Source organism: Folsomia candida, unplaced genomic scaffold (genome assembly GCF_002217175.1).
Source record: "Folsomia candida strain VU population unplaced genomic scaffold, ASM221717v1 Fcan01_Sc002, whole genome shotgun sequence".
In the NCBI taxonomy this organism is placed as follows: Eukaryota; Metazoa; Arthropoda; class Collembola; order Entomobryomorpha; family Isotomidae; genus Folsomia; species Folsomia candida.
The window spans coordinates 6023922-6050413 of NW_019091194.1; the positions used below are offsets into that span (position 1 = coordinate 6023922).

General features: G+C 37.6%; 6 protein-coding genes across 7 annotated transcripts in view; 2 read left to right on the forward strand and 4 right to left on the reverse strand.

Moving 5' to 3' along the window:
* Nucleotides 1–83: 83 nt before the first annotated feature.
* Nucleotides 84–2336, reverse strand: LOC118434300. The gene is made up of 4 exons (XM_035847421.1): nucleotides 1827–2336; nucleotides 1392–1754; nucleotides 685–1189; nucleotides 84–573 (listed from the first exon to the last, which is right to left on the reverse strand). The coding sequence occupies exons 1-4, from the start codon at nucleotides 1955–1957 to the stop codon at nucleotides 265–267; spliced, it is 1308 nt and encodes a 435-aa protein (XP_035703314.1). The 5' UTR covers nucleotides 1958–2336; the 3' UTR covers nucleotides 84–264.
* A 1143-nt stretch (nucleotides 2337–3479) lies between these two features.
* Nucleotides 3480–4899, forward strand: LOC110844077. The gene is made up of 2 exons (XM_022090194.2): nucleotides 3480–3886; nucleotides 3960–4899. Exons 1-2 carry the CDS (start codon nucleotides 3737–3739, stop codon nucleotides 4350–4352), a joined length of 543 nt encoding a protein of 180 aa, XP_021945886.1. The 5' UTR covers nucleotides 3480–3736; the 3' UTR covers nucleotides 4353–4899.
* Nucleotides 4900–6540: 1641 nt separating this feature from the next.
* On the reverse strand, nucleotides 6541–8282 carry LOC110842664. Its single transcript, XM_022088446.2, has 8 exons — nucleotides 8126–8282; nucleotides 8032–8052; nucleotides 7580–7637; nucleotides 7192–7217; nucleotides 6979–7110; nucleotides 6890–6910; nucleotides 6782–6801; nucleotides 6541–6704 (listed from the first exon to the last, which is right to left on the reverse strand). Exons 1-8 carry the CDS (start codon nucleotides 8202–8204, stop codon nucleotides 6624–6626), a joined length of 438 nt encoding a protein of 145 aa, XP_021944138.1. The 5' UTR covers nucleotides 8205–8282; the 3' UTR covers nucleotides 6541–6623.
* Nucleotides 8283–8915: 633 nt separating this feature from the next.
* Nucleotides 8916–9914, reverse strand: LOC110842663. The gene is made up of 6 exons (XM_022088445.2): nucleotides 9716–9914; nucleotides 9621–9641; nucleotides 9488–9545; nucleotides 9390–9415; nucleotides 9183–9314; nucleotides 8916–9115 (listed from the first exon to the last, which is right to left on the reverse strand). Exons 1-6 carry the CDS (start codon nucleotides 9792–9794, stop codon nucleotides 8991–8993), a joined length of 441 nt encoding a protein of 146 aa, XP_021944137.1. The 5' UTR covers nucleotides 9795–9914; the 3' UTR covers nucleotides 8916–8990.
* A 2171-nt stretch (nucleotides 9915–12085) lies between these two features.
* LOC110842662 (putative SEC14-like protein 6) lies at nucleotides 12086–14468 on the forward strand. The gene is made up of 7 exons (XM_022088444.2): nucleotides 12086–12410; nucleotides 12493–12568; nucleotides 12632–12675; nucleotides 12764–12808; nucleotides 12896–13163; nucleotides 13235–13315; nucleotides 13990–14468. The coding sequence occupies exons 1-7, from the start codon at nucleotides 12294–12296 to the stop codon at nucleotides 14256–14258; spliced, it is 900 nt and encodes a 299-aa protein (XP_021944136.1). The 5' UTR covers nucleotides 12086–12293; the 3' UTR covers nucleotides 14259–14468.
* Nucleotides 14469–14474: 6 nt separating this feature from the next.
* LOC110842661 overlaps nucleotides 14475–26492 on the reverse strand; it is a 31575-nt gene continuing 19557 nt past the window's right edge. Inside the window, exons 1-18 of one of the 2 annotated variants that reach the window (XM_035848851.1) lie at nucleotides 24277–24400; nucleotides 23657–23986; nucleotides 22621–22890; nucleotides 21968–22540; nucleotides 21818–21856; nucleotides 21727–21747; nucleotides 21453–21601; nucleotides 21052–21306; nucleotides 20862–20951; nucleotides 20754–20789; nucleotides 20371–20564; nucleotides 18560–18825; nucleotides 16995–17290; nucleotides 16715–16918; nucleotides 15990–16167; nucleotides 15777–15910; nucleotides 15533–15682; nucleotides 14475–15034 (exon numbers count right to left, since the gene is read on the reverse strand). In XM_035848851.1, coding sequence (XP_035704744.1) covers nucleotides 14882–15034; nucleotides 15533–15682; nucleotides 15777–15910; nucleotides 15990–16167; nucleotides 16715–16918; nucleotides 16995–17290; nucleotides 18560–18825; nucleotides 20371–20564; nucleotides 20754–20789; nucleotides 20862–20951; nucleotides 21052–21306; nucleotides 21453–21601; nucleotides 21727–21747; nucleotides 21818–21856; nucleotides 21968–22540; nucleotides 22621–22890; nucleotides 23657–23986; nucleotides 24277–24298 — 3360 coding nt within the window. In that variant the 5' untranslated portion in view covers nucleotides 24299–24400 and the 3' untranslated portion in view covers nucleotides 14475–14881. Of the gene's footprint in view, nucleotides 15035–15532; nucleotides 15683–15776; nucleotides 15911–15989; nucleotides 16168–16714; nucleotides 16919–16994; nucleotides 17291–18559; nucleotides 18826–20370; nucleotides 20565–20753; nucleotides 20790–20861; nucleotides 20952–21051; nucleotides 21307–21452; nucleotides 21602–21726; nucleotides 21748–21817; nucleotides 21857–21967; nucleotides 22541–22620; nucleotides 22891–23656; nucleotides 23987–24276; nucleotides 24401–26492 lie in introns of those variants that run through there. The other variant, XM_022088442.2, reaches the window with a different exon arrangement.

The following is a 26492-nucleotide window of genomic DNA, read 5'->3' on the forward strand; positions in this document are numbered from 1 at the left end:
CGGATATTACCATTTACCATATAACATTCCGTGGCAGTGATGATAACTCGCACATATTAATTTGCACATTTGCACATGTGAAGTAAAGCTCATGGGGTATTCAACCTTTTATTTGAATTTTGCATAATAAGTATTTGCATAATTAGTAGTTTATAAGTTGTTATTTTCTTATTTAATAATAAGCCTAATCATTGGAAATATTTACATAGATATATTGCATTTTTTGTGGGTAAATACACATAATCAAATATGTAAGCTCTTTCGCTAATCATACTTGGCAAAGAATACCGTTCTTGCTCTGTAGTACCGAGTCGTGTAGTTTTGCACACCAAAAAGATTTGATCCCGCGGTCACCATGCCGGTCCATAGAAGGGAATTTTCGGTCAACCTGTAAACTGGGTTGGTCATGAACATGGGCCGCATAGAAAATTCAAATGCATTGCTGACGTTCTTCTCCTCGTTTGTTAATGTTCCCCACACGATTGGGGCTGGAATTTGAACAATATCCACCAGAAAACGGTACAATATAAAATTAGGTGTTAAAGGTAACGGAGAAACGAGGGCTTGGAATGCCTGCAATAAATATAAAATGAATGGAACATTTATGTATTAATCAAAACCACTAAGCCATCAATCATTAACGATCAACCAATAATCAAGTAAATATATGTACGTTATCCTTACAGCTGCAGTAATATCGCCTAAAGCTTTCGTATTAAAATCCATATTAAACTGAATTGGAACATTGAACGTTTCAAAAATTTCCCGATAATATTGCCTCTGCTGTTGTAAGTTTGGCTGAAGTGCACAGTTGTACTTATCATCGATGCCGAGTGCATATCCAAGGACCGCCCACAGGTGATTAAACGCCCATATTTCGTCATCCGTTGCGTTGATTCCCAATTGTTCCGAGAACAAGACCGGATATCCCGCAAATGCAAATTGCGTAAGAGCTGCTACTTGCTGATTGAAGGGAACCACACCCGACACGTTTAGATTGGAAGGTGGAGGATCTCGCATAGTTTGTGGAATGTCTGATGCATTTAAATCTTGATAATATGGTCCGGACAGTACCGTCGTCAGATTGTAATTTTCGTAAATATTTGGATCAACTAAGTTCCCGTTGGTTGCCATTCTATTTGCTGCAGCGGCTGCGACCGCAATATGAAGCGAGCGGACCTTTGCCAAGCTAAATGGAACATAAGTACACACATAATCAGTAACTCGTGTTACTTTAAATTTTCCAGCAAAATTTGTAAAATCTCAAGTTGTAATAAGTAAATTTATCCTTCATGGGCTCGAGCACCTCCAAGCAAGGAAGAAATAAATAAATATGTATATAAGTACATATTTTAGTATCAGGATAATTAAGGGAGCATCAATTTTTTTACCTCACAAGAATGTCGCTAACATTGGCAGTTGGTGGGCCAAATAGGGTGTCCTGGTACCACACGAATACTTGGGTAATTGTTGCCATGTACCGTTTCTGCGCGTCTTCAGGTGTGGCCGATCCGCCGCTAAACATGAGAAGATAAGCAGCATCTGGATATCCACTTGAAAGGAGACCGTACACATGGGAAAGCAAAATGGACAACAAATAGTCTTTCGCAAACTGTTGACCTTTCTTGGCAAGAGGTATGTTTATCCAAGATGGAACTAGCCCGTCAGGTCGTACATCGTTGGAATGAGTACCTCGGGCATTCTTCAAGTCATCCAACGTTCCAGAAGCACAAGTTGCTTGAGAAGGTGTAGTCCTATCCAGAAAATGTGGCATTCCATATTTACATTAGTATCCTATTTTTTAAAGGTGAAAGCATTTTTCTTACGATGGCGTTACAGTGCAGTAAGGGGGTTGATCGGTTCCTCCAATTCCGATCAAATCCAGAAGGTCAGCATTACACGTGGTTATAAAGACTACTAGTAGAAAAAAGTTAGAAATAGACGATTTCACTCTCATTTTAAAATTTGCAACGATTTTATTTATAATAGACTTGATTTAGCATGCAAGATTCTTAATGAACAAATTATTGTGGATGGTATTAATAGTTAGTTCATTAATGATGAAGCAATGAGTTGATGTTTTGCTGTTACTTGTACAAATACACGACTTTCCCGTCGACTATGCCATGGTTAGGTTATATATTTAGCTACATTTTATTACATTTTTGTGACCCCACACCACAAGATGACAAAGTTCAAGAAAACTGTCCAGGTTAGAGTTACAAAAGCCAATAAAAGGGAGAATATAACTGACGTGCTTGTATAAAATTAAATTACTATATGCGATTATATAATTGTTCATTATATTAAGAATTGACAGCTACGAAAATCACTGCAGATAATAATTTCCTTTAAGCCAAAATGTACATATGCTACGCATACTTGCGTATAAATCAAGTGTATATATAAATAAATCCTTTATGCAAAGTTTAATCTTGCGAGCAAAACAACACATTTGCAATCCTTAATAAATAGTTCTAATTTTCGTTATTAAGTAGATTCTTTTCATAACTGGAATAATCATTTTGCAAATTTTTAAGTACACTGAAATTATTTAATGAATAAATATAAATATTACAGCATAGTTTCTTAAGCCAACCCCAGCGATGGACAGAAGTGAGTTCGTTCATCAAGTTATGGCTAATTCTAGCAAATGATTTAGAAATATTTTACCAGAAATTGAAGGAAATTTAATAATATTGAAGATGATACCAAAAGTACCATAATTGATTAAAAATATCTTTAATTGTACAATTAAATAATTGGCTAGCTAATGGATAGTTTTTGGGGTATTTCTAAAAGTATCCAAACCTAAATACCTATATAATTGTGCATGATATATGTATATCTACATAATATATAGATTATACATGATTATATTTTATTCAAATTTGGATCCTTATGTTTACAATTATGCCGTAAAATGCTAACTTATCATGTGTATAAATACATACATATGTATGGATGTGCAAATATGCTTGTACTTGCAACTTGCAAGTACAAGTAAGTCTCTAATTTTTACTTGGGCATAGGGTGACTAGGTTTATTTTTGGTGTGTGCCTTTTTTTAGAAAAGCTCAACTGATCATTATTAGACCACCGATTATTACGTAACAAAGCATTTAATTTTGAATATATTTTTGTACGTTTGTTTCGAAGACTTCTGTATATACAGCTCACGCCTAACAGTTAATATAACATACAGAGATGGACAATCCTTGCAAATTATAATGTAACATAATGCAGAAAATTTGCAGTCATGCCCTGCTGCCACAGTCTTTTCTGAATACGCATCTTTTATTCATGTCTTCGAATAGTACTGCGTTCACATGTTTTCATAAGACCCAAAATGCATCGTGAGTCACGATAGGAGCTGCATTTTACGATCACACAGTAGCGCACGGTTGATAATAATATTGTGAAGTAAAAGTGAAATCGTATGGATCCTTCGCGAATGAATGTTTGCAATTTATTTTGCTTTTTATCTTATACTCATTCATCTTGTGCAATCAGGTTACATCCTTGATTCCCTATCGAAATTAGGTTAGACAGCTAGCATTATCTAGTTTTTAGTCGGTTGATGATTGACCCCATCAAGCCACTGCAAGTTTATCTCGTCTGGGAAAAAATCACACATTTGATCATTTAGTTTAAGGGGTTGTTTTTCGTACTAATTATAAAGTTTGATTTAAGATTACATCATTCCTTCAGTGCCGGCAGAAATAAATTGGTTCATCATGCAGCTTTTAAAACGAATCGTATTGGTGGTAACGTTTTCAATTGTATCGAATAATGTTCATGGACAAGAAAATGGACAACAAATATCAGACCCGGCAGAAAACGTTAGATCAATACGTCAAGTTGCATCCTCGGAAAATACCACACAGGTAAATATACTTTACGTATTAATTATTTGTTAACAGGCATTGTGTTTAATTGACTTGATTTGCATACCTGTAGGCTCCTGCTGCGGAAAAGCCACTACCTGTTACAGCATCATTTTCATTAAAAGATCTCATCCTTATTTTGATGACGAAACACGGTGAAGCTCGAACTGCTCTTGCCTTCAATTCCTTGGACAAAAAATCGTTGGGAGAGATTATGAAAATTCTGCTAGTGGAAGTCGACTCTGCTCTGGCGGAGGATATCGTAGCGATGCAACACCATGCGCAAAATTCGGATAAACCATTAGTCGCAGTAATTGCGCGAATTGTTACCGGCGATGGATCAGTTTCTAAAGATATTTTCACATGGGACGAGAAATTAAGAAAGTTCCCATGGTGGGCTAGAATAAGACAGAGGATGTTTGTAAATCTGGATAGATATGTTGCCACATATAAACTGGAGGTGTGATTTGCACGAATTTAAAGAATAATTGCGTATACTTGCAAAATGAATGGGAACACGAGACGTGAAAAGAAAGAGCAACATTAAATCATTATCTTTGTAATTTACCCATATTGTAAATCATATTTTGCACAATTACAAAATCTTTGTACCAATGAATCTTTGAACTTTTGGGAATCTAATAATTCAGAACCTGCTCTGCTTTAGTATGGCCTTATTTGACTATAGTTCTGTTCCGGGCGTTGTTTCATAGTGAATATTTACATAGTGAAATTCTGTAGATTTATGAGGGTACCCTAATTGGATATATAAAATATTCACGTTACAGCCTACACATAAGTGGTAAAATATGTACAATACGCAATTAAATGAGTACCTATATATACATATCCATGGGTGTATATTATGTATGTATGCACTGCATAGGTCTGTGATTATTGAATAATTGTAACAAATTGAACTAATTTTATCGTAAGTTCACCGTTATTTATTTACATTTCAGAGTTATGTATGTACCTAAACAAAGTCAAAATAAACACGATTTATTACAAAATCACTGCATATAATTGTGATTTAGAACGATAATTAATTATACCGATTGCATTGCATTGCTAAGCATATAAAAATAGTTAACTAATAAATTATTTACGAAGTTGCATATCTCATGAAAACATAGTTTTCCCCGTAGTCAGCCGTCCCATAACAAGAGTTACCACCTTCATAATAACGCTTAAAATTTGTAAATTCTACTTGCTGTCCTAATGATTGATTTTTCGGTTGTCCAAATATCTGAAGAAGGAAGGATTTGAGTACTTTCTCTTCTCGTGCCTTTTTCCCAAGTATCCAGCCCTGCACTTCGAATTTTTCCTTCGCTTCGTCACTTGCTGATTCAAGTATGTTTTCAAAATTTAAACATAACGTAACCCCAACTTGCTTAAATGCTTCTGGAATTGTAATGGTTTCCCAAGTTTGTGGAATAATTTGACCGAAACAACACCATGTTCTTTGTAACACGACATCGTCAAATTCTTGCCGATGTTGAAAATTGTATTTCTTTGTAGCAACAACACCAAAATCCCAGTCTCCACCACTAATGATTTTGATCTTTGAGGTTGTTTTTAAAAGGTCAACTTGCCTGGAGCTTGTTTCCCAAATTTCGGGAGGATCTGGGCAAAAAGTATTTATTTGTGTCACAGAATTTGCAGCGGAAATGAACTTTGGCATTAAGTTTTTCGGGTTTTCGTTGGAGATGGTGGCTAGTTTGCAGAGGTAGGCGTTATTTTTCTTCATTTCTGTGTATTCCTTACTTTTGGCGTCGAGATCCATGAAGATAGTATTTAGCCGATTCAGGAAACAGTTATACTTAGAAACAGGGCTTTTATGTGTGTATGTAAATACACCGAGTCGGTGTCACCGACTATGCGATTATAATTATATATATGTATTCGGCTCTCACTTTGGATTATAATTGTTTATTATGAAAAACCCCACACTTGAAGTAAGTGGGAGTACGTATTTATTGTATTAATTCAAAATATTCAAATAAAAACGTAGAGAAACGTGTGGTGTACAAGAAAAATCTCTATCAGCCGGTTGGTTTAAGTATGTACGTACATTTGTGTCACAAATTGTGTTAGTCTAATTTATGACGTAAATTCATACACAACTCCCTGTTATCTGCATACACATTCAGGTAAATTCTATTTTTGCGCATGAGTAAGGCAACATATTTAATGGCCAGAGTCCTTTTGTCAACTTGAAAAATCTATCATCGTGATTTTTTCATTTATCATCGTGATTTTTTTTGAGGTGCATAAAATCTGTGACAATTTCTAATCAGCTAAAAATTATTATTAAAATCACTTTGAAATTAAGAAAATTTTTGCTTTAGCTAGTTGTAGTAACTCATGTGGTACTACAAAATATGGTACGATCAACTCACTACATACGCCACCACCCCCTAGTCCAGCCTATTTGGAAAGAATTTTACCTAAATGCTTTGTATTTATATCAAATTATTAATAATGCATCATGTTGACCAAATATCCACACATTTAAATATGATATGCAGTTTAAATATGACATACATACATACACTAACGTTGATGAAATGCCATGCCATATCTGAGGTCCTATGCCGTGAATAAATAAATTATTTTTTTTATGTATTGGTTATCAACACAGTAGTCAAAAGTGTAATAACAAATTTTGAGGCTTTAATTTTTGATGCAAACGCAAACTGAAATATCATTAATTCAGACAGCACAAACTGAAAAATTATTTCTTCAGTTGTTCGACTCGAACGTGGAATCCAACACAGATTTCAGTGATAGTGCCTACTGTGTGGTAAATCTCGGCCTATAGATGCAATTGAAAAACTTAAGAATCTTACAAGTTTAAGCATTTTTTGTATCTTGAACAAAATAATAACTTACTTGAACTGGCAAATACTCTCCTGAATAATTTAATATAAAATATGTATGTATGTATTAATTTACCATTTATAAAATTTGATATCATGTAAAATTAATGTTATCACTGACCTGCCAATATGTCATTTGGTACTACGAGAGATAAAACCAATCGTTACTACATACTTTGCATTCGAAATAGAAAATTATTCATATCTTACCAATCGTAAACTTGACTGTGTAGAGGAAACCTGGCTGAATAGAGCTGTTCTCCAAAACGGTATCGATGATCGTGATGGTTGTTGTCAGGTAAACTGCGGTCACTCTGAGGGAAAGAGAAGCTGCGGCAGAACCTATGTGTCAAAAATTTTGTTTGTATTGCATTCTATTTCACGGTAGAAGTTTCCGAACAACCTCCATGAAGAAAAACTTACTTGGGTACAAATCGCCCTCGCATAAACTATAAAATTAAAGCATGAACGAGTTAATTTTATTATCCGACCGGAGTAGGTTTGCTTAAGAATGAAGCGTTTGTCGGGTGCTCCCTATTAGTGCTTCGCCACTGTTTTTAGCTGCCTCGAGTGGCGGACAACTTTTGCTCGCTGGTTTTTGACCTAATTTTGGACCGGTAAGAGATATCGACTTCCGGTTTTCGGATTTTAGTCGATGGATGTATGTCCTACACGACTACGGTCATTTAGAATTTGAGGCAAACTGATATCACATAGATATATGCGCTTGCAGTTCGTTCGCTTCATTCTTAAGCAAACCATAGGTAAGAAAATCTGTAAATTTAATAGAAAATTTAGGACTAAGGCTAACTAGGGAGTGCCAGGGGTCATCCAACAAACTCGTCCCTCACAGCCTCCGATCCTCATTCCTTGGTGGCAAAAACGGTAAAAATTACCTCTCAAGCCACCTCCCCAAACGATTTTCTCAATAGAGGTATTCAGACAGCTATTTAAGGGTTTGGTGACTTTCAAAATGTATTATTACTTTATTTTTATCGCCATGAACTGTTTTCGACCTAATCCGTGCACTGAATTTGCGAACAGATCGCCTAATTTTATCCAGTCAAGTCATATCGAGTCGAAAAAAGGTCATGCCGGTATCAATAAAATAGAACTAAATTCTTAAGATCTTAAATTTTGAATTTCAAGCACAATTATACGTTGTCTGCTTTTGGAATCAGCGTAGAATAGCTATCTGAGTACCCATAAAGAGAAACACTGGCTTAGATAGGTGGCTTGAGAGGTAGTAATTGTTCTACGTGCCCATAAATGTTCCAACACCGCCTGCAATCACAGTGAAATTCATAAATAGACAATATACACTGGTTAGCAAAATTTTCTAGCGAATTGGACGTACCACATCTGTCGTAATCCACATTTCCGCAAACGGTTAAGGTCACGAATAAGAGAGCAACGAAAGCAACGAAGGACTTCATTTTGTCTGCTAATTTTATTCTCCGAGGTTTCGAATGCAAAAGAGTCACGGGTCGTGTGTAGTATTTTAGCTTAATTCACCTAATTTATATTAATTTCAATGTGTTTGCACGTCACATTTGTAGGAAGAATGAATGCTATCAGAATGGGCATGGGGTAATTTAGGGATTAGCTGTTAATTACTTTATTACTAAATGGTGGCGTTCCGACGTCAAACGTGCCGCTGCATTATAACCTTTTAAGCATTCATGGCAAAAATTGACAATGTAGGGTCATCAAGATAGTCTAATGATGAGTTTTTATTGAGGGACGGGTTATTTTATTTATTTCGCAACCTACGATGGCAGTTGTTAGCCCAGAAGTGTTATTGCGTACATATGGACATATGTAAGTGTGTAGAAACGCGGAATTTACAATTCAGAATTTCCAGTGGCTTATCTTCCAGGTTTATGCGTTGTTCATAAATGATTTTATTGTGTTTGTTGGAAAGTTTCGACGCAATGTGAATAACATTAACGGCTTTGAAACAATACAAATATTTTGAAACTCAGATTATATACATTTATACATACATAGATGAATGAATACAGATGCTTGATATCAATCTTGACAATATATTATTCTGATTTTTATATGATAATTAATTAATATTTTAACTGACAGCTCACACAATCTAAATCAATATGGGCTCCAAGAATTAATAACAAAATGTATGTATTTAGTCATCTGCAGCAATTAGTTTATTGTGTTAGAAATGTTTATGCATTTTTAACATGAAAATTGAAATTTTATCCTTCAATAATTCTAACATGGAAAGCTGCGCAGAATTCGATAAGCGGGTTGGGATTGACCGTGGTGTGGTACAGGGAGGCTTGAGTTAAAAGATGGTTGCCGACCAAGACATCATTTGGCACTATAAATAAGAAAGAAACAGGCTGGAGTATGCATCTTAGATTTTAAATAGAAAATTCATAGCTTACCAATCGTGAACTTGACGGTGTAGAGGTAACCTGGCTGAACAGAGCTGTTCTCCAAAACGGTGTCAATAATGGTGATCACTGTGGTTAAGTAGACTGTGGTTACTTTCAAAGAAAGGGAGGCAGCTGGGGAACCTATTTAGTTAACAAAATTTATTAGATAAGAATGGTTATCAAAAGTTACAGTCAAATCGCACATGAATGACGTACTTGGCAATAAGTCGCCCTCGCAATTGCTAAAATTTAAGATTTAATTTTAATTTTAATTACATAACCATCTCCTTATCTAAAATATGTTAAAGGATCACTAGGGTCGTCCAGGAATCATTTCACATACGGCACCGGAACAGTCGCTAATTCGTAATCCTGCGTAAACCAATTATTGTGGTACTAAATTGATCTCTGTTGACATGAAAATAAAGGATTAACAAATATACAAACCTCTAAAAGTGCCGACGCCACCTGCAACGATGAATATTTTTATTTATTGTCAATCCAAGCAATATGGTAGTTATTTATCTTATTTATGTGCATACCGCATCTATCATAGTCCACATTCCCTGCAAAGACTACGGTAAACGCCAACAAAACGACGCAAAGGGCTTGGGACTGCATTTTTGGAAGAGGTCAATTTGATCTTTTTCAACAAAAGTATCAATCCAAGATGTCGCGAGTTCGATGTCACGAGATGCTATATGAATAAGTACAATTCCAAAATGAATGATTATCCTCCGGGTAGTCCATTCCTGCCACCTTGATGGAGAAATAATCTCACGTCAATTTAAAGATTAGGGAGGATTGTTTTTGCGAAACAATGATATTTTATGCTGTGGGCACCAAAGTTTGCTTACGCATTCATTTGAAGCACTCGAACGTCATGAAAGAATTAATGATAACAATGCTATATGCAAATATGGGTACGTATGCATTTACTAACCTAGAATTAAACACAACAGGTGCCGAAAATCAGCATACATCATGTTATCAAGGTGGAGAGATTTATTCGAATCAAGTAGCTCTGGAACTTGTGGCAGTATTATAACCAATAAGTATGTACATCCATTTCTATGGGTGGCGTATGCAAATATCACTGTGGCAAAGGTTTCGCGGACCAAAACGGGACATGTCACATATTTACTATCGCTGAACCTGCATTATGCGCTATCTCACTTTTTGGCAGCTTCATCTCTCCCTTAAACCGGAGAGAAACGGACAAAAAATCATTTCACACATAATGCAGGTTCAGCGACGATATTCGATATTGCATCTTCGTTATTTGATGATCAATTTGTAGGGAGTATTCCTAGATAGTAAATTTATATGTAAATTTATATCCTGCTTTTTTGGTAAATAAATACGAAACTCTGTAGGATGGTCAGGAAATATGTTCCAACTATGTAGTTCTCGGTTTAAGTAGGATTAAAGATTAAGACAATTATGACAAAATTATTGTACCAGCTCGTAAGTATACTTCAAGTTATACATTTAATAAAGGATGTAGCGTTTGCATTGTATAGTTATACCATTCAGTGATAAGGTTGAGATATAGATGATATTTTAAACCTTAAATTTTACTCACTTTAGACTTAGGCACATAGACCATAAAAAATATTTACAGTGTCTTCCTTAATGACTACCAGTGGGTAGGAGGACATCCCGAACAGAGTTTTAAATAGTTCTCAACAAAACTGATGGGACCAAAATGAATCTTTTTTTAATACTGACTAAAATTCCATGATCATCAAAATCGGATAAACAAGTTGATTAGAAACATTTAGAGACCGTTTTAGATAAACTAATTTTCAGTAATTTTTTATTCGCTCAATGCCATCTCAGGCCTTAAGAGTATATGTAGAGAAACATATTTACGTATGTATGCATTTATGCATATAAGTAAAGTATGCATGCATATGATTACATTTCCAAGCAAGAAAGAATCGAGAAATACTTTTATGCATTCAAGACCGAACCTTAGCTACTTCATTTTTCATATTATTCATTTGCAACGCATAATCTTTGAATGTCGCTTTGCTAAAATTTTATTCTTTCCAAATTATTAGTATCCAACCAAAGATAATTTGCAACCAGAATATATGAACTTGCGTCAATCACAGAACAAATGAGTCATTTGAAATGACTTCACAAACCAATTCAGGTTTGCATCATTTGTGGTTTTATCTTGTAAGATGCACTCACTTATGTACATACATACGCATGTACATACGTGCATGAGTACAAATATCCACGTGTGTGCGAGAAGAATATTATCCAAACTAGGTATGTATATGTACATAGAGGTTGTCTGCTCAATTAAACAAAAAATATGTAGTATATATTTCATAATCAAACATAATCACGTCGTATAGAAACGCAAACAATAACATACATACATAGGTGAATCATGTATGTGCACTAGATAATAGCAACGAAGATGCCAATGTATATCGTAACTAGTTTTTTGTCAAATATATAATTGCAACGACCGTCATGATCTTGTTCAAATCATTGCGTCACGTGTTGAATTGATTATTCCTTCGACTTCTGAATATGTCGCTGATTTTATTATAAATATACAATAAATGCATATCTGCGCCATGCACATGTACATGTGTAGATAAGTACATATGTACCTTAATAGATTTCATGCGTATCAATAATTTAAGAATATGGAGCGTAGTTAGTAACTGTCTTCAGCTTGTATTATTTAATTACTGTCAAGTAAACAAATTTTATAATATTTGAAATAGTGTTGAAATGCTGCAGCATGCCCACACTAACCTTGATGCCGTGATATGATTAATGTCTAGTCAATTTTCCTTACGGCATGAGAAGCTCAATTACCTAAGTCATACATATATGTACATAGTAGCGCATGGGAGCGAGAATCAGAGTAACTTTCCTTGAAGATATACTTAATAGCAAGAATGTAATCCAGAACTGCATGTTAGTTTTAATTTTAAATTGTGTGCATGCTATCACATTCATTGTAAGAGGTTTTGGATATTTAGTGTCCACTCACAGGTACCACATTACAATGTCAATGGCAAATGCAAAACCAGTCTCTGACTGGATTTGCAACAGATAGTTTGGACATCAAACCTTGTAGCCTGAAAAATGCTGGTGGTAACGTTGTGCTGTTTTATTCTATTATGTGAAATTAACAAATCTACACAGATATCAAATCAAGAGTTTGTAACCCTCACATATAAACAGAAACTTAGGTTCGATGAGGTAAAGTGGCTTAAATTGACTATACTAAATTAAATATATTGAATGGTGACTGAATTTCTTACCATGTGGTACTTAATTATAGTTTCGTGAACGGGTTATATCAAAATTACCACATGATTACATGCGGCAGGACATCTATTTAATTCGCTGGCTGAGAGGTACAAAGGTGAAACAATTAGATATGACATTCATAATAATAAAAACCAATTATCCATTTGCAGATAGTTTCTTCGATGTCAACGTAGCAGAGAAGCGAGTTCTTGATGTAAGTTTATAATTGCACGCTTAGATATTTTTTATATTGCCTTATTATAAAATTTTAATGATTGAGTATTTGAAAATTCTCCATAAAGAACCTGATTTGGCGTGATGAAAACAAGATGGACACAATTTTAGATGTAATAATCTATAGTGGATTTTTTATAATTTATATTTATGGATATAACTGCAAATTCAAATTCCAATTTTTGAAATTTTATTAATAGGAGGATTGGAGTGATATGGAAGAGGAATACAAATACAATGTTGAAGGTTGCGATCGATCTGGAAACCCAGTTATCACTGCGGAAGTAGGAGATTGGGATTTAAGACGTGTCGTCCTGGCTGGAAAATCGGAAAGAATTCGTCGCTATTTTGATCGTCTGTTTGAAGAGTCGGCACTACTCTTAAGAAAAATGGGTGGCAATGCTACACAATTTATTACTGTCATGGACATGGGAAATTTTAACATAATTTCGCAAGGATGTCCGAGATGTAAGTCGTTCACCTTATACATTTTCTTGTAAAGTTTTAAATATGTAAATTGTCTCGCTTCGAAATGAAAGGCTTACCACTTCTGATGAGCATGCTGTCCACTTATCAGCAACACTACCCAGGTTGTGCTCACAAAGTGATGGCAATTAACAGTATGTCAGAAATTATTACCGCATTCAATCTAAATATGCATAATAGAGGGAGAGCAATAATTAATGCCAAAGATCTTCAAATGCACCTGAATTACATGGGCAGTATGGACACAAGAAACTTTCACCAAAAAAAGTGGCAAGGTTTCATGACAAATCTAATTGTTTACAAGTATCCGAACATAGAAGCCTCTCCTTCAAATTGTTCAAGAATGGAGCACAACACGTCTCAACAGCCCTCTGCCACTGTTTTGCGATAACGTTGTGAAGATTTTCACACGGATTCGGCGAAATCAATATAAACTATGTGTGTGTTTGATTTTGTCTTTTGGAATATTTCTCCTTGGTTAATGCCCAATACATTCGGCTAGTTTGAGGGCTATTTGTAGGGCTAGTATCCTTTTTAACCATCACATGCTACTTATCCGTACTGTTCTATGTACATTTTGTATCTTTATTCTCATTTTTGAACCATTTGAAGTACAGGTTTCTGATTTTCAGATCCATATTTTCAGACAAGCACATTTGCCACGAAGCCATGCCACTTTTTGTGGTGAGATTCTTCGTTTTCCCATATATTGACATATCTATATCTGCGATTTGACATTCTTTATTGCTCACTCTCTAGACACAACGCACTTGTTTGCATAAAGGTTTGAAATCTTTAATCTTTATAGCTCCTCAGTACGCGCTGCCTTTGTGGGAGATTTTCAAAAACCTGCTTGATCAAAATACAAGAGCTGTGTTTAACTTTTATGGGAGAAATTCTAATGAATGGAGAAACTCGTTATTGGAAGATATTGATCCTTCCCAGCTTACTAAACGATATGGAGGTAGCCGCACAACACCGTCGGTTGATATGGATGATCTTCGCCAGAATGGCTTGCAATTCAACTGCTTTCCCCCAAATCAAAATAATAATTCTACCGATTCTAACGGTGTTTAGTGGAGCTTTTAGGCGTTGCTCACCCCCAAGTACCTTCTTTGACGCCAAACAGTTACGACATACTTTCATGCACAAACCGAACATTTTATTACATAAGTATTTTAGGGTTTAAACTTCATATATGTAAAGAAGGCGTTTGCATGTCCAGTAAATCTCAACTTAGTCAATAAATAACTTGTAAATAAATAAAAACCACTCACACAATTAACATATTTACTTGATTTGTCCACAAATTTATTTAATGCTTTTTATAATCAGTCATTGCATTGATCTTAAACAAAATCGTTTCAAGAAAATTTACAAAAAAATAAAATAATTAAAAATTGCGATATATCGCGAATATATAGAGATTCTTTAACTCACATGACTGCAATAACATTGGTGTGATTGACTAAATTATTTTGTTTGCTTGCACCTTACACATGTATGTATGTATTAGCGTAATACCATTATTTGCATGTATATGTCGGTTATATAATAGCTCAACCATTAATAAGTTATTTTATTTAGATCTTAATGATCATTATTCTTTGAAACGCTTAACTATATATTAAAATTAATTGCATTAATTGGGTCAAAGCTCTCATTCTATTCCGTTGATTATTCTGTTGTCGAGGTGTAATTTATCTGAGTCCCATTTCTGATTCAGACCCACTTCCGCCATCGCCATTTCCTTCGCTTCTTCTTAAAAGTGTGATGCTGATTATTCCTCTTGTTTTGCGCATCATGTCAATAACTTGTGATGTGTCCATATCTCGAATAGTTTCTCCATTTACCTAGTTGAAAAATAAGTCAGAGTCAGAATTAGAAAACCAATCGTAAATGTACATCTTGACAAGAGAGTATGTATAAATCTACTTAATTAAGTGCATGACATGAAATAGATGAAGCAGTAGAACTGTAAACTGTTGACCTATATATCGGCATAATTTGGTGAAACAAATTAAGAAATGAGCCGAGCCGAGAGTGAGAAAGGTGAACTTGGATGGGACGATGAGATTTACTTATGTACACAAGTTTGTTCAAGTCTACTTTATTAGACAAACTTTGTAATCTTGCATCCTTGTGTGTGTAATCTTTTCCTGGAAGTAGATTCGTGAAAGCAAAAACTTGGGGATAAAGGTTTGGTGACAAAGTTGTAATTAGTTGGACCTTTCTAAACTTGCAAACTTTAGGGGCCTATGTACATACGTATCCATCACATTACGAAGGACCAAGACAAATCTTATTATAAAGTAAATATAATTCAAGCACTACACAGGTAACCAACGTACCATGACCAATTCGTCTCCAACGCGAAGACGTCCATCTTTCGATGCAACGCTATTGGGATAAACAGCGGAGATGTGGGTGTGGCCATCACGGCCTTGTAGACTAAAGCCGAGTCGACTGCACCAACGTCGGGATAACTCCACGGTGAATATCTGAAGAGGAAGAGAGAGGAGAATAATGAAGAATGAAGGTGATAAAAAAGTGTCATGTTATCTGAGAGTTGGGTAAATCCAAGTAATTTTCTACCTGCTCCCCATTTTCCTGAGTAGTTGCCGAAATCTCGACATCACATTCTCGAAACTCTCGTCCATCTGGACTTCGTCTTGTTCCGTTCTCTAAGTCAACGTCTACACTTAAATAATTATGTCGATCGGAACCACCTTCAGCCATAAAGAACCGTCCATTTTAATAATAAATTAGTGTTCTCCTTAATTAATCACATTTTTTTATAAAAATTACCCGAAGCATGTTTATCATCCTCGTCATCTTCCAGAAGGACACCTTTCCATTTGAGGAGTGTAGAATTTCCTAGCTTTCCCCCACCAGATGAGGATGACGACGAAGAAAGTGAGGAAGTTGTGGTTGGAGTGGTGCTGCTCAAGCTCTTTTTCTTTCGTCCTTTTCTGTCATCACAGCTCTACAAAAAAGAGAGAAAACAACAACAATATGCCATTAACTACTTTTTCATTGTCTCGAATATTTGTTTATTGCGTTTGGAGTGGTCTGGGTGGACATGTCTCGTTTTACTTTTGTGGCTAGTACTACTATGTACTTACATAGACCAAACTGACCACAAGAAAAAAAGAGGGACAAGGATGCAATAAATAAAGCAAGAAACAAAGTCACTGTCCATGGAAGAAGGTTAGGACACATTCCAGTGTTTTTGGACACAACTTTCTTGCTCCTTGTGGGCAAACTCATTCGGGAATACGTGTTGTTCTTGAAAGAAAGAAAGAAACTAAGGAAATACATTTATGGATCTTTTGATGGTCGTATTCTCTCATTTTTTGAGAGACGACAGACACGACAAAAGATATTGCATTATTTCAGGCACAATAAATTTTCGGATTAAGTCGTCACTCAACAAAAGCTGGCAAGTTATATAGTTATGTTATCTCTTCTTTCAGAAACCACACCGCAGTATGAAAAGCGACAAAACTGAACGATGACGACCGGCGGCTTACTTGTTGAGTTTGTAGGTATTCGTCGGAAAGGGCACCCGATTCAGTTTCTGCTTCCCCTCGTTCAAATAGGGCTGGTGGAAGACGGAACCCAGATCCAAATTGGGTACCGTCACGCTTTTTATTTTTGCTTGTTGCTGTCGATGGAAGAATAGCGGATTGATATTTGGGTTGACCAGAACGGAAATTGGGTTCGGATGTGTGATTCTACATAAAAATTAAGTTCTAGTTGAAAAATAAGCAGTGGAAAATATTAATTAATTAAGTACTTTCGATTCATTACCTGATCGACCCCATTATTATGGTGACGATTATTAAAGGAAGCCCATCTATGTTTCAGTTCCCCATCTTCAGCATCCTCCTCATTCTCATTCAGAGTAGAGTTTGCCGATACGATAGAGTCTGAACGCAGGTCAGTGTAAGCACGGTAAGGGTCACCCGCAACAAGGCCAGCCTTTTTCGACATTGGTGTGGACTCTCCACTTCCACTACTTCTACTTTCGTCGTCGTCCTCCAACGGTGGTACTGGCGGTTGGGACGGTTGCGGTTGAACGTTGGTTTCCTTCGGAGAAGCAAACCCTTTGGGAATAAAGAAGCAATATAGAAAGTTTTCAATTTCTGCGCAGATTTCCATTTTTCTCTCCCTCAGGGAGTTCTAGTAGACTGGACTCGAGAGCAAATTTCGTGGCTGGGCTAACAATGCGATGGTGTGAAGTGTAACCCTCCGATTTGGTTGAAATTTCGAAATTAAGTGGTCCATGTCAATACAACCAACGTTTCTTCAGGCAGTTTGTGCGATGGTCAGAATTTGGCGAAATATTTGAGGTTAAAGTTGAAAAATGTGGAATTTTTAGCACGGGAAGACAATGGAAGTTGAGTTTGCTTCCTCCGCCGGGTAAAAATCGCATATTTTTCACCTTTGACCTCCAATATTTTGCCAAATTCTGACCATCGCACAAACTGCCTGAAGAAACGTTGGGTGTCTTGACATGGACCACTTAATTTCGAAATTTCAACCAAATCGGAGGGTTACACTTCACACCATCGCATTGTAAGTAAGAGTGAGTCGAGAGAAAAGTACGTTCATATTCAATTGAAATCCAATCAATGGTTTACTCTACTTTATTGCCAACGCGGATAGAATATGGAGCAAAATAAAATAAAATTGTTTCCTTGTCCTTCTTCATCATAAAATGCCAGAGCTTCATAACGCTGCTGCAAGGAAAAAAAAAACTTTTGGCTTTTCACACATCCATGCGAGCTGGTCGTCGTACTACTGACCAGAACAACAGAGACTATCTCTTTTGCTATACGCGTGGACGGTGAACCAAGTGAAAGTAAGTTTCACCGAGTTGGACGACTGACTTTGTACCTCTTCTGCTCATTCTTTTTGTTATCGTGGCATGTTTCGTGCCCTGCTTAAAATTCTCGTCTTGTGGTCCGACAACCATTTCCATTTCCCCAGCGAGTAAAAGAAAGGAAATGGAGCTGAGTGGTCAGAAACGAAATGGAGTGAAACGAACAAATTCAGCTTCTCAACTGCTGGAGGGAACAACTGCCAATTTAACTCTACTTTAACGAGGTAAAGTTGTGGATAGAGAGAAAAAGTCCCTAAAGAGTCCTAATCCTGACGTAATTTGCGTGTAAACAGAGAGACTTTTCTCAAATAGTGAGCTAAACCCCTCATCGAGAAAATTTGCAAGTCAAGTAAAAGAAAACTAATTTGGGAGTGAAGATTAGAGGAGCGAGCAGTTAACAGATGCAAATAAGCCCGTCTCGTGGGAGTAATCTTACACGGAGAGAAAGGAATTAGAGGAATCTTGACAAAAAACTTAATTCTGTACTCACGAGACAATGCTGCAGAAAGGACTTCGGGTGACGGAGTAATGATGGGGGTCGTATGCTGGTTGACTCCTCGACGTCGTGGTAAGGTTGCTGGTCCGTTGGATCCGTCATCAGTATTTGTAGTGGACCTATTGTTGTGAGTTCGCAGACCACAGGATCGTCCGCCACCGCCACCCCCACCGACTGAAACGGAGCCGGGAAGAGAATGCTTCCATTCTGCAGATTGTTTCCGAACTGCCAAGTCGTTAAGCATGTCGAGAGCTTCTTGCCTAGAAGTTTTTTAAAAATTCAAAAACATTTTTATCAGGTCACTCATGTGTCCTCATCAACATATTTAAATGAACAGAAGGAAATGATCCCATGTAAATAAATATGTAATATGGGGCAATTCAAGTACAAAAGAGCAATTGTAGTGTAACAATCTCTTGTTCTGGGGCAATTGTGGTCTTTTATCGACTTGGTTGTCTCTGAAATTACTATTACTGTATGTCTATATATTCGTAGAAACAAAGGGAACGGAAAAGGAGAAATAAAAAAATACAGGCATTTTGGTGATTGGAGACAAGATACAAGGAGACAATAAAGGTGCATGCATTGTTCTCTTTCCTTTATGGTGTAAATTGACTCTTGTGCTCCCACTCACTACTTAAGGACGAAAAGGGAGAAAGAGAAAGTAAAGTGGGACATTGCACCACAGGGTAGCCAAACCATCACCAAGAAGGAAAGACGAACCAACTAAGGAGTATCCAACCGGGTTTTCTCTTGTCTCATTTTACCAACCTGCAGCTAGAACCACTATTACGTACGTACTCCTGCATATATGTATGGGCACACATGATATCTGTATGCACATACATACGACCATAGTTAGTAAGCCCTCGAAAACACAAGCGAGATAAGCTAACGACGAGTCGATCTTATCTTGTTGAAAATGTCTTTCACTTTTACATAAGCGTTGACCAGAGCGTTGGTGGACTGAGCAGTCGTGTCGTATACGTATAAACCCACATGTATGAATGTATATAGTACTGTCCGAGGATGTTGGGAAAATGGTATGCGATGCCTACCTATCATAATGGCAGGTGAGACGCGGTAGCAAAAGCAAAGTCCTTCGTCTCACATAAATCTCATCCCAGAAACTGCTCCACTTTCTCTCTTTGCCTCTTTACACCAACTTTGCACAACCAACAAGCCGACGAGGACGTCTGCATACGCTGACTTTAATGGGGTGAATAAATCAAGATTTTTGCACAAACCATGAGCTGAGGTGGATTCTACAAAATCCGTGAATGCATGCTATTTGCAGTAGTAGTTAGACAGTGGTAGTGGTCACCTTGGAAAGAAATTTAAGAAGAGGAAGCGAGCAGGAAGACAAAGATCAAAAGAAAGTGGTGGTATGGATGGAGTGGAAAAGTTACAAGTTGCTCGTTATCAAGTAAAAGTCTAAAAATACACAGATGGAGGTTTTGTCCCAAGATTGGATGATGACAAGCTGCTGCTTCTGTTCAACTTTCCCTTTTCTCCTTTCCACTCTGTCTCTTAGCATAAGAAGACATGCACCAATCTCACGAATTGTTCTTTACTCATGCAAAATTCAACGAGGTTTTTTTTGCGCTCGTTCCTCTGTCATCATTGCTAACCCAACCTAAAACCTGATGTCTGCCGTGTCACTCACACTCTAGTCAATCTTCATATCTGATAAAAAAGGTGCAGGTAGGCCAGTAAACTGCACCTGTCTCCACTCTCCGCAATCAAATTCAGTAGATATTCTGACAAAGAAATGAACCAAGTGGTGCGCCAAAATATATACGTACCGAAGAGGTTTAGGCTTCAACCCTCTCACAGATTCGGAAGGCGACAAAGGGGACACGGGCGTGGGGCTGACGTCCCTCCATAATCGCAACGTTACGGATGATCCACATTGGCGGAGAAAGTTGATGGCGTCTCCGTGACTCAAACCGGACAGGTCCGTTCCGTTCACAGAGATGATTTTGTCTCCTGGTTGAATCTAAGAAAAGTGTAGTTTTTGATTATTTCTGTTTAAGAGGATAGAACTCAAATGTCATCTTTGCTTTTCAGCTCAATACGACTTTTCACTTTAGACACTAGAAACACACTCTAGAGAGTTTGAGCTAGTAAAAGTGGACCTATGCATTTCAAAGAAATTATTTCATGAACATGCTTCAAGTAGACTTACTCTGCCGTCTGACAGAGCCGGTTCCTTCACAAGGGCCTAGAATATGGGTGAAGGAATATTTAATAAATTGTGTAGTAACGATAGAACTGATAGAAGACAATAACTTACACGGACATAATGACCTAGAATAGACGTATCTTCTTGACGCAGAGTAAATCCGAGAGAACCACACACTTTTTCAAGTGTCACTTCAAACTCCTTTTAAACAAATAGAGAAACTTGGTAAAAGTTATGTAAATCATCATCACTCATTTGCACAAAGTTTCAAAGAGATAAAATAATGAATGTTCCAACTAACCCCGAAGTGACCTGATTTTGAGTTGTTGGGTGTGATGGAGTTCTGAGGGATCTTGAGACTAGAAAGCGATTTGGATTTTTGCTGAGGTAAATGTGGTTCCTGATTATGATGGGGGTTGTATGAATTGTAAGGAAAATGTGGATGGTCCGGAACGGTAGAAGAAGGAGAGTCAGAGAAGCCGGGGGTGTAAGGTGGTGGGCGACACAGAGTGAGAATTGTTGTTGTTGGAGTCGTCCTTAGGACTGATAAGGCCTCCTAAGAATTAGTAAGTGCAAAAATAACGCCCAGTAATCTTCTAAATATTTACTTGGAAAGTATTAACTTTATAAAAAGTTTGTAATATATTGTTGGCAAATGCCCATCGAAAAAAATAATGAAATGGTTGTTCATGACGAACTTACATGATTGGCAAGGCCTGTAAGCGGAGTTCCATTTGCTTGTAAAATCACATCCCATCCTAAAATCCTACCACATTCTGAGGCTGGGCTAGCAGGGAAAACCTTCTTAATTCGGATAAGACCAGGAAATTTTTCACCCGAATCACGACCCCCTGTGGCAGAAACATTTCATGTAAACGCCAAGGTACATATACTGATACAACTGCATAGAGGAGACCGAGGTCTATGCAGGTAATGCGCATTACTATCATTATTTATCAAACTTTAACATACGTACCTGTCACACTCAATCCAAGTCCTGGAAATAATTAATTAAACAATATAAATAAAAGTCAGTTAAAAAATATGTTATATTACGTGTTATGTACCTCGTCCATCCCGGGTTAAATGGACTTCAAAAATATTCTCTGAAAAGAAAGCGATTGCGTCATGAGAAAGAGTTGCGACATAATATTATGACATCTGTCAACTTGACAGTGTCAAGTTAATTAATATTTTATCGAAATAACACAACTCACCTGGAATCACAAACGCTGGAAAGATTGAGTCTAGATCTGGAGCAGATTCTGTGTGTCGCACTTTGACCGGTTCACTCTGCTGTGGCGGAGGTGGTACAACTCTACTCGCATTATTATAATTATGATTATGGTGACTGTGGTGGGTGTGGTTAAGCGACGTCATGAGCGGGTGTTGCTGAAGAAGATATGAGCTAGGAAGGTGACTATATGAAAGTGACATTGGGCCGTTCATGGAACACGCGGCAGCAGCGGGTTGCGGAACGCCACTATTGTTGAGGTGAAGCTGTGTCAAAGAGTGATGCTGGTGGGATTGTAAAAGCAAATCTCTGCTCAGGGGACAGTTCGCTTGATGATGATGTGGAGGGACGACAACGGTTCGATAACCTTCAGGTGGCGGGAGAATAAAGTGAAGGGCCTCTTCTGGAATGTTATTCTGATACTGATGGGTCTTATTCGCAGTGGTTGCGGGTGGATGGCCTTGGTGTTGATGGTTGTGAGCGATTAAAGCTTGATGAGCAACGTCAGGACAAGAGACGGCGTACAATTTTGATCTGCTGTTGTTTCCTCCAACGACTACGGGCAAAAAATAAAATCGTGCTCAGGAATAACTCAATATATCGAAAATAAAACTAGATAAATGCAAGAGCACGAACTTTTGTTAAGGTTACAACAACGCTTGTTGTCCTTGGGATGGTGGTGGTGTCGAACTTTGGCCGGTGATTGGTTGTGCTGATGCGGAATATCCCACATGGAAGCACTGACCGCATTACCGATGGGTGTGGTGGTGGTAGCGTTGCCTGCGCCTGATGGGGGCGGAGGGGGATGGTAGAGGGCAGAGCTGGACTGACTGCGAGACTTGGCTAGAGCATCACGACTACTCCTCGATTCGGCAGCCCCCATGCCCGATCTGCTATTACGGCCTCCTTGGGGAAAAAATATTCAGAGTTTGAGTCGGGTGAGAGTGATTGACATCCACTTTAACAAATTCAAAAGATATTTCCGTCAATGCAAGAAGGAAAAATGACTGCCGCATGAATTGCATACCGATCATGGGACGAGTCAAATTCAATTTATCATTTTTTTTATGTGAAACAAATTGAGGTTATTGCTGGTGGTGACACAAAAATGTCAACTTCTTTTCGTGAAGTATATTGACACTTTTATACGCGAAATGTCGATCTTACGTAGAAAATTGGTACAGATACGTACAATATTTATATAATCTATATATTTGTATGCATGCATATTCGTTGCATGCTTAGAATTGTATTATCATACCGATTCTCTCTAAATTTCCGTACTTTTTCTTGGCGTTTACGAGTATCAAGGAGGTACGATGATAAGCAGTAAACCACACTTTATTACGGAAATGAAACAAAGTTTCTACAGCTTGAAACTTATTGCGTATTACGGATTAATATATAAATTTCTGAATTAAATAAGTTTCTCAAGTATGGCTCACATCTGGTGCTTTCTAGCTTTACAATTAAACTTGAGAAGGAGCGACATGTTAATTTCCGTTGTGGTTAAGAGCCATGGTGAAAGCGCTAGAAATGTGCTTCATCTTGAAATTATCAAACTTTCTCTTCATCTGTTGGTAGCGTAAACTTGGAAATTCAAAGTTGGAATGGAATGATTTATGAAATTGGGCGACTAATGACGCAGAGAAGATAAGCGCTGCTAACTAACCTTGGTGGCTGTGACTATGTTGTGTTGGCGGTCCTGAAGCACATCCTTTGAACCAGGTCATGACCTCAGTGGAAGAAGGAGGAGGAGGGATTGCTGTCCCACCGCCGCCACCATCCGGCCGTCTCCTTCCTACTAATTTCACGACGAAGGAGGAATGTTTTTCGAGGTGGTTGCTGCTGTTTTCTTCCTGCAGATATTCTTCTTCTGTGCTGGTTGCGGTGGTCGTAGTGTTGTTGTTGCTGCTGTGCTTTCCCGATTTGCGAAACTTTTTCCGGCGATAGTAGTCACTGCGGGGGTCACGTTTCTTGCTGCTCACGATTGGCTGTAGATCTGCGAATTCATAAAAAATTTGAAGAGTTAAAATTGAACCGAAGTAATCAAATAAGCACTTAAGATGGAATATAATGTGTGCACATGTAATAAGGACAAAAGAATTGCAGTCGACACTGCGGATATTTTTGCGCTATCATCAAGAAAACCTAAGCTACAATAACTAATCCTACGTGGAAATATGTATGTATAAATATGTAAATGCATCAGTATAAATATTTCCCTTGAATTTAGTCATGAAGCTTTTCTGTATTACACATACTAGATCAAAAGTTATAATTACCACCAACCTGACCTTTTCAGTATACTCATTTTCCTTCCTTGACATTTAGCAAATTCTGCAACAATTATGTAAAGCACTGAAACGCAGTTTATATATACTTAATTATCATAATGAAGACAAACCGGTGACACAAACTATACATGTCACAGCCATACATGGGCATATTTATATTTGAGTGGATCTGTGCGGAATGGACTTCATTATAGATCTGCACAAGGCACTCTTATTTTTTAATTACAACCTTTCTCGTCTCGTTATTTTCTGCTAATGAGTCGCGATGTCTAGGATCCGAGGAGAGTTCGCCATTTCCGCAAAGTACACATCATCCCCACTTTTGCATGCCACCGAAGTAAGGTGCATATTTACATGAGGAAGACCCATAACCGTAAATCATACTAGAAAATTAATTAATGCTTCGCCATTAATTTGGAGCATGTACATACATATACACTTATTAGACACACACACACATAGCACAAATACAAGTGCATTTTGTCCTCGGCATGAATTAATATTCAACTCGGGGCAAATAACTTTCCCTTCCCAGAAAGTTTAAGTTGTATAAACAGAGGAGTAAGCATTTATTTTACACTCCAGCCCATTTTCGACTCTATAGCCGCGTCCCTGGTTGAGAAACTCTTTTCAAACAAATCTAATAATTATGGAGACTCGCTAACTATCCGTGGCTCCCAATGGAGGAGGGAAAGATGTATCACTCACTTTCTCCAGAGTTTCTATGTTCCCACAGGACTCAGTGTCCAGCAAACTCTTATCCCACGTATATCGTATATTTATTTGCGAGAAACTTTCACTTTCAATGAGGCAACCGAGCCCCACGACCACCACCACCCACGCCGAGCTCACCTATGTATTCATAGTTGATCATGGTTAAACTAATTATTAGGCCCATTTACGTAAGTAAAAGTGCGCCTCTTCGTCTATTATTACTACTCTGACGACTAGGACCACCACTCTTTCTGTCCAAAACACTCAATCATTTCAGAGATGAGTTTGTGCAATATACGTACATCGGGCAGCATGTTTTTAAGCTTTGAAACTTTACGAGGCTCTGATCGATTCCCAAATTGTTTTGTTGATCAAAGAGAAATAAAACAAGCTGTGGAGGACCAAGGACGTTCCTCTGCTCGAAACGGAACACGAGTGTGTTTCGAGTAGTGTTCACGAATAAACTGGATTTTTATTATTATTATTTCTTTGCCGAAAACCACTTCACTTTCACTATTCTCTTGTTCTCTTTCTCTCTTCAGTCCACCTGAAGGTTTGGCAGCACTTTATCACTTTTCCTTGATTGTACAAAGCACCATATTCTACTGAAAATAAATGGCCCGTGAAACTGATTCTCACTCTGCTTATTGGAAAACAGCCGTGTGTAACTCCATCCATACATGTATAAAAAAATCCTGAAATGAAAATGTGGGCGGATGGGTAAAGTGATGTTGAGGAATTCGGACAGTGCAGTAATGGCTCTTTGATGACTAAGCTCAAAGTAATATGTATGAAAATGTACATGTAGATAGATGAGAGTGTGTAAGTACATCCACAATATCCACATACATACATACGAAGACGCCAAAGCTATAAAAGTGCAATCCAATATCCTTCAAATCCACTGCGAGTGAGTGAATCCTTCCTACATCAACAACAACATTCAATTTATCAGTAGAAAATCCCTCTGGACACGTGATATTATGATACAGCTCTTACTTTACTTTATTGATCCAGTGTCCCAGAACTACTTACTTACTTACTTACACATCCAATCCGCCGTGTGCAGGCAGTGTCCACCCAAACAAAATGGTCACTGGGGCTGCCAGTTATATATTGTCTTTCGAGGAAATACCAAAATACATGAGCATAACATATAACGTTAAAGCGGATTTCCTCCAGAGCACTTTCACCACACCTCTTCTGCGTAACTGTCTACGGCATGGCAAGAGCACCACGAGGAGGAAACTACACGACCGTAACTGGTGACACAAAAAATTCAGGAAGAGAGAAAGGGCCTTCCACCACGGGCCATGTTTGCCTCTGGTTACCTAAGCACCCAGGCACCCAGTGGTCGTACTTGTACATATGTGCATATGTCTGCATGTATGCATGTGGCAAGAGCGAGGACTGGACAAGTGTGCTAATCTTCCCCTCCTTCTGTTTCCATTATGAGATTAACAGGTGCAAGTCATTTGACGGAATGGGTGGCAGTAT

Bases quoted from the DNA above. Each gene is read 5' to 3' on its own strand.
- LOC118434300 (XM_035847421.1), bottom strand. From the start codon at position 1,957: ATGAGAGTGAAATCGTCTATTTCTAACTTTTTTCTACTAGTAGTCTTT. The intron at 1,755-1,826 runs GTAAGAAAAATG...TTTTCTGGATAG, and splicing joins TACTGCACTGTAACGCCATC to GACTACACCTTCTCAAGCAA. The intron at 1,190-1,391 runs GTAAAAAAATTG...TGTTCCATTTAG, and splicing joins GTTAGCGACATTCTTGTGAG to CTTGGCAAAGGTCCGCTCGC.
- LOC110844077 (XM_022090194.2), top strand. From the start codon at position 3,737: ATGCAGCTTTTAAAACGAATCGTATTGGTGGTAACGTTTTCAATTGTA. The intron at 3,887-3,959 runs GTAAATATACTT...GCATACCTGTAG, and splicing joins CCTCGGAAAATACCACACAG to GCTCCTGCTGCGGAAAAGCC.
- LOC110842664 (XM_022088446.2), bottom strand. From the start codon at position 8,204: ATGAAGTCCTTCGTTGCTTTCGTTGCTCTCTTATTCGTGACCTTAACC. The intron at 7,111-7,191 runs GTAAGTTTTTCT...TTTGACACATAG, and splicing joins CGAGGGCGATTTGTACCCAA to GTTCTGCCGCAGCTTCTCTT. The intron at 6,911-6,978 runs GTAAGATATGAA...TATCTCTCGTAG, and splicing joins CACAGTCAAGTTTACGATTG to TACCAAATGACATATTGGCA.
- LOC110842663 (XM_022088445.2), bottom strand. From the start codon at position 9,794: ATGCAGTCCCAAGCCCTTTGCGTCGTTTTGTTGGCGTTTACCGTAGTC. The intron at 9,642-9,715 runs GTATGCACATAA...TCATCGTTGCAG, and splicing joins TGTGGACTATGATAGATGCG to GTGGCGTCGGCACTTTTAGA. The intron at 9,546-9,620 runs GTTTGTATATTT...TGGTTTACGCAG, and splicing joins TGGCGTCGGCACTTTTAGAG to GATTACGAATTAGCGACTGT.
- LOC110842662 (XM_022088444.2), top strand. From the start codon at position 12,294: ATGCTGGTGGTAACGTTGTGCTGTTTTATTCTATTATGTGAAATTAAC. The intron at 12,676-12,763 runs GTAAGTTTATAA...TTCTCCATAAAG, and splicing joins CAGAGAAGCGAGTTCTTGAT to AACCTGATTTGGCGTGATGA. The intron at 13,164-13,234 runs GTAAGTCGTTCA...TCGAAATGAAAG, and splicing joins TTCGCAAGGATGTCCGAGAT to GCTTACCACTTCTGATGAGC.